Here is an 11,822-nt window from a genome sequence, read left to right on the forward strand (position 1 = left end):
GTAAGTCAAATTCTTATTGACGGCACGCAACCCCCGCTGGCCCAACCCGCCCTGACGTTGTTGATGCCGAAACTGGCTCTTCTATTTTTCTCCACGTGGGCCCACATTACATCCAATCGGTATGGCCATCGGCTATCGCATTGCGTGCCATTCAGGGCGGCCTGCGGCAATCGCCAACGGCCGTTCAGTAAATCAGCCAAACCACCGTTCGCCGCAGAAATAGAAATTGTTAATTCATTTTCCAATATAAAATTACAAAATGTGTTAGTACATTGAAAAAGTTGGGGGTGGAAATTACATTTCCTAGGGAATGTATTTCACCTCAATTTACAAAACAATTGGAATGCCAAATTCCATCCTTTTAAAGTCTTCGCTTCAAAGGAAAGAACACAAGGGAACATGGGGTCTACTTACTTTTTATTATAATCGTATATTCAATATTGAGTTAAATGTAAATTATAATAATTAAATAAATATTATAGATATATAAGTAATTTTTCTATTAAAATGGGTTCGTCTTCCTTACTTTGAGGTCTCGTTTTCTCTCCTCACGGGAGGAAACACACAAAAGAGAAACCAAAGGTGAAATCCGTGACTTGCCTTTAACTGGTTCGGTATCCGATCGACTCGTGATTTCGATTACCTGGAACGAAAATCGTTGCGGAAACACTACGTGTTGTAGTATTCATGTCTGTTTCTTTGGTTTCGATCGATTGGAGAAAGCTCGAAACTTCCGGATCCGAACACAGGCTTCTCTTATGATCGGAGATTCCGTCTTGGAAAGGCTTCGACGGATGAAAGAAAGAGTAATTGAGGTAAGCTGAAGTTTTTGGTAGACCAAGTGGAAGCCTGAACTTTGAAGGAATCTTCGGCTATCTCTTTTTTTTTTTTTTTTTTCTGTTCTTGCTTGGGTAGGAGAATCAATTTCCGTTTCGTTATCAAAGACGTCATTTTCTATCTATTGTTCCGATACTTTTTCGTTCTGTCTCCATTCACTGACATAGCTTTCATTTTGAGGTCCTCATAAGCTTTTTGTGGGTATCCCTTAGTTATGAGGATTATCGCCTCTGAAAATCAGTTCTAGTTTCAGGCTTCGCTTACCTAAATTTTCATTCTGTCCTCGGAAGTTCTTCGTGTTTTGTGAATGTCTAACAAATTTGTTTTCATTTTCAACTTCGAGAAAGGTATGGAAACCGATCGGAAAGTAGGAAGTGCAGTTTGGAACCAAAGTATAGAAACCGTTATTTTCCTTTTTTGTGCGCTATTTTGGTGGGATGTGTCATGATCTTTTCTTAGCTGTCGATGCAGAATGCTAATAATGAGTTCGCTGCTGCTTGCTTTATTTTGAGATTGGCTTTAAAAAATCTGTCTCAGCGATCTGGGCCGTTATGCTTTCCGGTTGATCTTGAAATTTCCGTCGATCGGTTCAAAAAGAAAAGTGCCTCTCTGAGACGGGCGGTACATACGGATTGCGTGCGGCATGAGATCCATTCAAGGCGGAGAAGAACGGATGACATTCACGCCACCATCACTTTGTAGTGGCACCCACCTTTTCTATTTCTGATTCAGTACATATAATTTATAAATATATCCGTCGGTTCGCCCCTTCTGAAAACTTATTTTAATGGTCTAAGCTGGCTGATCACGATCGTATATTTATCACTTTTGCGGTTCGGATTGTGTGCCGTCGTGGACCATGTGTTCATTGCAGATTTCGAAATAACGATGGGCAATAATTTTGATTCTCTGTTAAACATTTCCAATGGAAGCTGTGTGGCAGGGATCATCTCCTCCGAGAGTGGCCGGACGGCGATAGTATTCGGTAAATATTATAATCTTGTGGAACGGCAACTCGAAGCTTCTATCATTCTCTGTCACGTGGGCTGCGAGCAGAATCCGGGTGAATCTCGTGTCCGCTGGCCGCGTTGGGAATTCTTTTGTCTTTATTGTAGCTTTGCGTATTTGATTTTTTGGTTGTTTGATGGATTCGTTTCTTTTGTCTTTATTGGAGCTTTGCGTTTTGGATTGTTTGATTGATTCGTTTCTGATAATTGCTTAACAGGCGTCTGATTAGCTCGAGTAGAGGGAAGATGTGGCACGGAACAAAGGCAGGCTGGCGGGGATTCGATTTCGTGGTACAAATACAGGAGGTTGGTGGTCAACTATTTCGTCTTTTAGCCTACATGGTCTTGTAGGTTGCAGGTCCTGCGCATGCAGCGCGTTCATGGGCCTTGATTATGGGAGCTTTGCACTGGGTAGATATTTGGGGATTACTCTGCTTATTGGTTTTTAGGCAAACATTTTTTGTGTTTTTCGTCTCTAGTCCTTGTGGTCTTGATATAGGCTAGTTTTATGGGCCGTGATTAACACGTAGGCGGAGTCTGATCCAAGAAATAGGTTATTGAGGTTTCTACCTCAGATGTTCTGATATGTAGTTCAGAAATAAGTATGGTTAAATTAAATTTTTTAGGCTGTAAATATAGAACTGAGGTTCGTAAATGTTTATATGTTTTGTGTATGAAGCATATATTAAAAGTGAGAATAGCTTAAAACAAAACAAAAATAGCCTATGTATGTGAAATTATGTAACAGTGGCAACACTATGGCCTCGTTAGTGTCCCTGGTTGGAAATTTATATCCCAGGAAAAACTAGAAATGTTTTTCCTAGGATACATATTTCCAAGAAGTTAAAATCCTATTAGTGCCTTACTAGGAAATTACATGGAAAATTTTAGAAATTTCCTAAGAAAATTAAATGGACCTATTGGGTCCCATTAGTTCCCTTGGTTGGAAATTTATATCCTAGGAAAAGATAAAAATGTTTTTCCTAGGATACACATTTTCAAGAAACCTTCAAATAAAATCCTATTAGGCCCGTTAGTGCCCCTAGTTGAAAATTATATCCCAGGAAAAGCTAGAAATGTTTTTCTTGGGAGATATATTTCCAAGAAACCTTCAGTATAAAATTTTATTAGTGCCTTTAGGAAATTGTATGAAAATTTTAAAATATGGATAGAGAATAAGGATTTTAGTAGAAAAGTCATTTTGTGCCTTCATTTCACCCACCCTGAAGTATTTTCTATCTCCAAGAAAAGATTTTTTTTCGCATTCGTTACCATCTGAATAGTTTCTAAATGTTTTGATATTATTAATATCCTTATCGAGAGAGAAAACAGAGGAAGAGAGGAGAGGGAGGGAAGAGAGAGAGAGAGAGAGAGAGAGAGAGAGAGAGAGAGAGAGAGAGAGAGGACTATTACCTGTATTGAGGATGGGAAGAGACAACATTGAGATGAAGAGACCGCCTCGGGATAAGACAACATCGCAGTGTCTGAAGAGGAAGACCAACTTCGCAGCATTGTTGGGAGAACCCGTATGCTGAGGAAGACCAGTGTCGCAGCGTTGCAAAAAAATCAATTCAATCAAGAATGAGGTCAACTTGATGTTTTCCCACTAGTGATTTTCTGGCCTATCATGGCTGGAAAACCTTACCTGGAAAATGATTCAATTTTCCAGGCAGAAATGTGTTTCCTGGAAATATGGGGCTCTAATTATCCCAAGAAACATATTTCTACCTAGAAATGCTTTTCTAGCATTACCATGCTTATCCGATAAATTTTCAGTAAAATAAAATGTCAAATACAAAATTGCCATGAAAAATTGCTTTGTGTTGAAAGTATTACAACATTAATTGTCAAATACTTATTCAAAAATTCCCATATGGTTTTCTGGCCTATTTTGCCTGAAAAATCTTACTTTAAAAATTATATGATTTTCTTGGTAAGAATTTCCAGCTAAAAAAGTGTTTCTAGGAAACATGAGGCACTAATGGTCTTTGGAAATGTATTTCTACTAGAAATGCCTTTCCGGCGTTTCCTGGAAAAAGCACTGACAAGACCTATAAATTTGTGACAGCAAGCACAACAAATGTTACATTGTATAACACTACCATAACACTATGTGCTGATGTTATGAGATGACATGGCAGTTGATATGTTGCCAAATGGTTCAGATCAGTTGAATGGAAGCACACTGTATTTATACTGCAACAACGAATAGGCATTTCCTGTACCAAAATAGATGTTACTAGATCATGTGAGCTGTTGGATGTGAAAAAGTGAAACACTAAAAATTTAACTTCACATAAAATAAATGCAGCGTTGCTGAAAAAAACCATATACCTCAATTTTGAAATCAGCTGTGCTGAATTCAAATTTCACAGCACTAATTCAAATTGAGTGGCACTGAATTGAAATCTGAGGTATCACTTATTTAAATTGAGTGGCACTGAATTTAAATATGAGGTATATAAGTTCATTTTTAGTGACGCTGAATTCATTTTGATGCTAATTTTTTTTTAATTCATTTCTCCATGATCTATAATAGCCCACTTGTTCTACTAACATATCTTTTCTTACATGACAATCACCTATTCGCTGTTGCAGTGTTGCACGCTTATGCCATTTCAATTGATCTTAGGTTGCTGCCATACATGGTTCTCTTCTATTTTACAATTTTTTGAGAGAATAGTTAAAAACATTTTACATTTGATGTGAACATATTTTCTTCTATTGCATGCTGAATTCAGACCTGAAAATCCAGAGACTAATATTAAGATTATGAATCCCATCTTTCACCTATAGGCTATGAGTCAACTCTATCTCTGCTTCTCAAGCATTTTAGAGTCCTTGAATTTTCTTGTCTATTAAGTTTATTATGTTTAATGGTTGACTTATGACTTGCACCCTTTATTCTCACCTAGTGCTGATTTTATATTTTATATTTTTCATCTTTTTCTTTATTTTTTGGAGGAAAACGATCAAAATATTAAATACTTGTATGCTAATTTTATAATTTTTATATTTTATTTTGGCTCTATCTCAGATTTTCTGCTGTCAGGGGAAGGAGTGACAGGGAAATGTCCTTTCCTGTTTCACAGCCACGGAAAGGAGGAAGTCTTCTCCTCCTTTTCTTGTTGGAGGGGAGGGGGAGGTGGTCCTCCTTTCTGGCCCCGTGAACCTTGCCCTCTCTGCCGCCTTCTGCAGAAATTCTTATCTTTTGCTGTTACGGTGTCTTTAGTCTTCAATGCTTCACTTTGGAAAATTTTAAATCGAGTTCTTATCTTTTCTTTAATTTTCTGAAAGTTTTATGTTTTCTTTCTTTGAGACAGTACCAAAGCCCTCTCTCATATGAGGTGGCCAAATTTGAAGTTTGAAACATTTTTTTCCCAGGTCAAAAGCACTAAATAGATATCAAGTACACAGTGCTAATTTGTCATACCGGTAAGCTGAAAAGAAGAGAGATGGAGCGAGATAGGATTGACCCTGACAGTGAAGGATTATTGGAGGCAAAAGACATTGAAAGGAATGGGTCAGAATTCTCAGATAGGGATACTATACTAAGGGAGCCTTTATTAAGGAGGAGAATGAACACTTCTTCTCAGATTGCAATAGTTGGTGCTAATGTCTGTCCTATTGAGAGCCTTGATTATGAGTAAGTTGATTGTCTTGGCACCAATTCTCTGATTTTTGCTATATTCTTCTTTTAAAACTTGAATGACAATGGCTTCTGCTGGAATCCCCTGTTTGGTTTTCTTCTTTAAGATCATTTTTTACTGCAGTAAATCAAGATAATTGCTTTATAATTGAACTTAAATTGGTAGGCATTTGTAAAATTTTGTCAATATAGCTAACTTTGTCATGCTTTAATTTCATTTTTATTTAAAGTTCTTAGTTAACTTTTTTAGTACTATATATTATAGGATCGTGGAAAATGATTTATTCAAGCAGGACTGGAGATCAAGAAAGAAGGTTCAGATATTTCAGTATGTTGTCCTCAAGTGGACTCTTGCACTTCTTATAGGATTGGGTACAGGGCTTGTTGGCTTCTTCAATAACCTTGCAGTGGAAAACATTGCTGGATTTAAGTTGCTGCTTATTAGCAATCTTATGCTCAAGGAAAGGTTAGACCAACTTCAATCCATTGCTTCATTTCCTCACAAATGTTATATTTAGGGCAATTTAATTGGAGAGTCACTCTAATGATACTCCTCCGTGAATATTTTAGAAGTCAAATTCTTGTGTCAACAATAAAGATGCCTTTTCCTGTTTGGTCCAGCTCTATCCAAGTTTGACCACCAGTTGGAATTGTCATTTGTTTTTCTCTTCTTTCTTCCATACATTTTCCTGTTGAACAGAAATAGGTTGTTAGGGGTAAATATTTTCTTTATTTTTACTTATTTTTATTTTGTTCTAGGAAATTCATGTATACCTATTGTTCTAGTATTGTTAGAAATTTGGTTCTGTATTTGAAATGCTGTACCAGACTGCAAATATTGCTTTGGCTGGTTATTTTTGAAAGACTGCCTCAGGCTACTGGCAGTGTCCTTGTCTAGAACATGAAAACGTGTACGGCATTCTGTCAGTGAGACATGTTTCTTTTGTAATAGTAAGGTATTCTGTCTCAGTCATGTTTCTACTATTATGGAAAATAATTGGAAAACAATGCAAAAGTTACTTTTATATCAACATAATTGCTTTTATGTGTACATAAGATAATTTTTTTAATTTAGTTCAATTTAATTAATTGTTTATTTTGTTTTTCGAGGAAGACCTTTAGAGGATAGATTGAATGATAAGTGAGAAGTTTTTTGGATATGTTTATATTGGTTTAATAAGGAATTAGGACGGTGTACCTATTAGGTTTGCACTCTTATATCCTTGTCTGTGCCATTTGCTGCATGTCAATCCAGTAGATATATAAAACTTTGGTATCAACTGCTCCAGATTATGCCTTCCAAAAACATCTATGTGCATTTCCACTTGGACAGAGAGAAGTTTCATGTAAGCAGTGACTGTTTGTGATGTTGTCTCCAGTGCAGGTACTATGAAGCATTCATAACATATGCTGGTTGCAATGTCATTTTGGCAGCTTTTGCTGCAGCACTTTGTGCTTATATTGCTCCTGCAGCTGCTGGATCTGGTATACCTGAAGTGAAAGCTTACTTAAATGGTGTAGACGCTCATTCCATACTGGCTCCTAGCACCCTCTTTGTTAAGGTGGGTACTTATACACTTGTTAGAGATGGTGAAAGGAGGTATTTTTTGTTGGCAGGGAAACTGTCTTATGTTGTGTTTGTTGGATAGAGAATACGACTGGACTCCTTTTTATGAGTAGAAGTTTAAATTACCTCTTTCCAACAAATGGAAAAGTATATTGAGTTGGTAATTTTACTCCTAATATATATATCAAATAATGGGCAGTAGTTGCTAACTATATGTTCAAGTTGAAAGTTAGATTCTATGAGAGTAGTCTCATCTGTAGTCTGTTAATTCATGGTGCTAACAGTGACAACCATCTTCTTTATCAAAAAAAAAAAAAAACAGTGACAACAATCTTCAAGCCTGGTATCCTCAAATTGAAAATAAAGGATTACAAAGAATACTGGCATACACCTGCATTTTCATGTCTTAAAGAGTGAGTGTTTACTTGACTTTCATGATTGTTCTAACTTGAGAACTAACTCAGAAACTTTATCGCTGAGTTGTAGGTCACTTGACCTAATTCGGACATGGCTAATTAACTTCAAGCTAATGCTTTCAAGCATTGTAAAGATCTATGATTTGATCATAGTGAAAGTAGCTTTGGAACATTAGAGTTGTCTTCTGCTGGATTACCCAAATATCTTAATTACATATGATATGCAATGTGCAGATTTTTGGCTCTGTTTTGGGAGTTTCAGCTGGATTTGTTTTGGGTAAGGAAGGACCAATGGTACACACAGGAGCATGCATTGCCTCCTTACTTGGACAAGGTGGGTCTCGTAAATACCATCTCACCTGGACATGGCTCAGATACTTTAAAAATGATAGAGACCGTCGAGACTTGATCACTTGTGGGGCTGCAGCTGGTGTTGCCGCTGCATTCCGAGCACCAGTTGGTGGTGTCCTCATGGCTCTGGAAGAAGTTGCTTCATGGTGAGTGTTCTGTTTTTCTGACTATATGTTCATTTCCAACATACCAGTTCAGAGCTGATTACTCAACACCTAAGCAGGGCATATATAATTTAGTGTACTTATACTCACATAAAGATGGTTTACAGCTTGATTCCCTGAACCATCTCTCTAAAATGAAGGGTTGATCGGCCACATATCTGTCTGCCTCATGCATGTACGCAACCTGCATCTTTGACTGATAATGTAACATAATATCACTTGTGTATAGAGATGCATTGATTTATATCTGATGCTCCTCTGTTATGAACTCACTAAAGGGATCTCCATTCAGGTCTATCTGGACCAGGATCCATTCTGAACTCTTTGGATTGGTATATTAGTACCACAGAGACCAATATGATCCATACATTACTCAGTACTACTCGTCCTCTTGATTTAAATCACCAATTTATGTGCTTGTTTTTTCTAGGTGGCGAAGTGCTCTTCTTTGGAGAACATTTTTCACAACTGCTGTGGTTGCTGTTGTATTAAAAGGTCTCATAGAGTACTGCCGTAGTGGAAAGTGTGGGCTATTTGGAGAGGGAGGTCTAATTATGTTTGATGTGAGTTCTGCTATCACCACATATGGCACGCCTGATCTTGTTGCTGTCATACTCATTGGGGTAATTGGAGGAGTTTTTGGAGGACTCTACAACTTCCTCATAGAGAAGACACTTCGCACTTACAGCATTATCAATGAGTAAATTGCACATCTTTATCCTGTGGATATTTTGTTCTAAGCTCATTTATTTCTCAATTAGTTATGGGTTAGAGCTGCCTGGGTATTCGTTACTGAACTCCTAATATTTATTTTGTTAGGTGCTTGTTCTTGTGTATCTGCATACTTATTTTGACAACATGGGATGAAATTTTTTATATTTTCTGTCAAAGTATGTGTGGTTTAAGATCCTGAAGCTTACCAACATTTGCAGGAAGGGAGCACCATTCAAGATCCTTCTCACAGTCAGCATATCCCTTCTCACCTCTTTTTGCTCCTTTGGCCTATCCTGGCTGGCCAATTGTACTCCTTGTCCTGAAGGCTTGAAAGATCAGTGCCCTACCATAGGGCGTGCAGGGAACTTCAAAAATTTCCAGTGCCCCAAAGGCCACTACAATGACCTTGCTTCTCTCTTTCTCAACACTAATGATGATGCTATCCGAAACCTCTTCAGCTCAGGGACTGCTTCTGAATTTTATTTGTCCTCACTTTTAATATTCTTTGTTGCTGTGTTCTGCCTTGGAATTGTTACTTATGGTATTGCTGTTCCCTCTGGACTCTTCATCCCAGTCATCCTTGCTGGGGCCTCCTACGGTCGCTTTGTGGGGCGGCTCCTGAGTCCCATCTCTCATCTTGATGTTGGTCTCTTTGCTCTCCTGGGTTCGGCATCTTTCCTTGGGGGAACCATGAGAATGACTGTTTCTGTTTGTGTGATACTTCTTGAACTCACAAATGACCTTTTGATGCTCCCCTTGGTTATGCTAGTTCTCCTCATATCAAAGACCGTAGCTGACTGTTTCAACAGGGGAGTTTATGATCAGATAGTGAAGATGAAGGGCTTGCCTTACTTGGAGGCTCATGCTGAACCTTACATGAGGCAGTTGATAGTGAGGGATGTGGTGACAGGTCCTATAATTCATTTTGCAGGAGTTGAAAAGGTGGGTAACATATTGCAAGCGCTAAGGATGACAGGTCATAATGGGTTTCCGGTGGTAGACGAGCCACCTTTCTCGGTTGAACCAGAACTCTGTGGACTGGTCTTGAGGTCTCATCTTTTGGTTTTGCTCAAAGGAAAGATGTTTTCAAAAGATAGAGTGCGCTCTGGGCAGGAGATATTGAAGAAAGTAGGTACTTTTGATTTTGCAAAGGCAGGTTCAGGTAAGGGGCTAAAGGTTGAGGATTTGGAGATTAAGGAAGATGAGATGGAGATGTATGTGGATCTTCACCTAATCTCCAATACATCGCCTTACACAGTGGTAGAGACTATGTCACTTGCTAAGGCTGCATTACTTTTCCGGGAACTAGGGCTTAGACACCTTCTGGTGGTGCCAAAGACCACTGGGGTACTCTCTCTCTCTCTCTCATGCATGATTTTGTTGTTCAAGATAATGGAATGAAAATAACTTTCCACGAACAAGATACTGAAAAGGCATTTGGAATTAATGCAATCATATATTTTCAGTATGCTTCCAGGCGTTTTCCAAATATTCTGTCGTGATCTTCACCCAGAAAGTATAAGTATCTTTCCTTTCAGTGTTTGATGGATGGAATGGAGATCATCTTGTCTGTCAGTTAAGAAAATTGTAGCCAAAGTTGGGTCAGATACGACCAGATTGCCTTCCATCCAGTTGACCCTTTCTCCCCATTTATGTGGCCTTAGTTTTTGTGATCAAGCTGCCATTTATTAGATGCATGGATAGACCAATTATTACATGAAAGAACCTCACATCCCAACTTTGTTAATGATGATATTGTCAAAATAATGACTTTGCATTAATGCCAATGATCTTTTTTATCTTGCAGAGGCCTCCAGTTGCAGGCATTCTCACACGGCATGATTTCATGCCTGAGCACATCCTGGAATTGTATCCTCATCTAAGACGCCTGCACAAATGATCATTTTCTGCCATCTGCTAGGCCCCATTGAGCATCCTGAGGTTTTACCCCTCTTCGAACTCCATATTTGTCCAATGATCTCCACAGGTTCTAATGAAGCTATCTTTCATATTTATCCTGTATTTGGTATGTGCATTTATGAGCTTTCACAATTCATAATAACTCTAGAGAACATATATCTATGTTCATAGGGTTTGAAGTTCATGAAGATTGGTTAGGGTACAGAAGCATTGTTCATGTGTACTACTGCGGATTGGAAAGTTTGAGTTCCAGGCTTCATTTTTTTTTTTTTTTTTTTTTTTGGGTCTTGATAGTATGTTTGTATATATCACGAATCTTCGGAACAAACAACATTTGGAAGACAAGAGCGTTTAATTTTATTGCTGTATTCGTATTATTTCTTGCGGGTGGAAAGCCGAGGGGAGTAATGATGCCCAACGGTGGACATCTTTGGATTTTGGGTTTGTAATGATACACAGCCCTGTAGCGCATGTTTGGTGTAACATTTGTAATAGTATATATATACATGCATTGATCCAATATAAAAAGTCATTTTGGTGCGAAACATATAAAATGGTTATTTGAGCAGGCAGATATTGTTATCGTTACTATCATCATCCCTGGTACATGTAACATTAAATACATATATTCGACGTTGACCAAAGATGTCTGAGACGCCTACCACAGGGTCTACAAATAAATTTCATGTTTCTACATTTATTAGTATAGACTGTGAGCCGTTGCTATATGCTTAGCCCTTTTTCTTCCGTGCTAATTAATAGCACTGACCAAGACAATCCGTCAGCACTCATTTTCAAATAGCCAAATGCAATATGATTGTCAATGGTTTACAGGTCAAAGAGGGCCGCCAGTTTTAAATTGCCAATGGTTGAAATGTCAGGGATAGCAATTTTGTTTTTAGTTTTAGTGTTTTTTTTTAATTATTATTATTAAAAGAACTGTTTTTACTCTATTACATCAATCAAGTATAAATATTTATACTCCATATAAGAAATTTTAGATAGAAAGGTTTTGAGTCTTTCACAACAAGCTTCAACATCTCCATCAAATATGTAGTTGTTTACTGCTTGCTCCAAATAATCATTTAGCTCCAACCATGTTGCACTACCATTGGAGTGTGAATTTGAAGTTGAACAAGTATTTGCCTATCAAACAAAAAAAATACTACTAAAAATATGTCTATAAATCAAGTTGAA

The 11,822-nt window shown here is 37.8% G+C and overlaps 1 protein-coding gene across 6 annotated transcripts; it reads left to right on the plus strand.

Annotated features, from left to right (window-relative positions):
* The first annotated feature begins 540 nt into the window (after positions 1 to 540).
* On the plus strand, positions 541 to 11,187 carry LOC137945490 (chloride channel protein CLC-c-like). Of its 6 annotated transcripts, none has more exons than XM_068791397.1 (10): positions 541 to 815; positions 1,309 to 1,900; positions 2,063 to 2,150; positions 5,229 to 5,490; positions 5,759 to 5,959; positions 6,878 to 7,055; positions 7,711 to 7,973; positions 8,422 to 8,691; positions 8,924 to 10,052; positions 10,513 to 11,187. In XM_068791397.1, exons 4-10 carry the CDS (start codon positions 5,300 to 5,302, stop codon positions 10,603 to 10,605), a joined length of 2,325 nt encoding a protein of 774 aa, XP_068647498.1. In that variant the 5' UTR covers positions 541 to 815; positions 1,309 to 1,900; positions 2,063 to 2,150; positions 5,229 to 5,299; the 3' UTR covers positions 10,606 to 11,187. The 6 variants fall into 6 exon arrangements, with proteins under 6 accessions (XP_068647498.1, XP_068647500.1, XP_068647503.1 ...); XM_068791399.1 differs by having other exon boundaries at positions 1,435 to 1,900; XM_068791402.1 differs by having other exon boundaries at positions 1,770 to 1,900.
* Positions 11,188 to 11,822: the final 635 nt, after the last annotated feature.

The sequence above is a fragment of the Aristolochia californica genome, unplaced genomic scaffold, assembly GCF_029961685.1.
Source record: "Aristolochia californica isolate CCGP_79_NKW_82.1479 unplaced genomic scaffold, dmAriCali1.0.hap1 SCAF_12, whole genome shotgun sequence".
Taxonomy (NCBI): domain Eukaryota; kingdom Viridiplantae; phylum Streptophyta; class Magnoliopsida; order Piperales; family Aristolochiaceae; genus Aristolochia; species Aristolochia californica.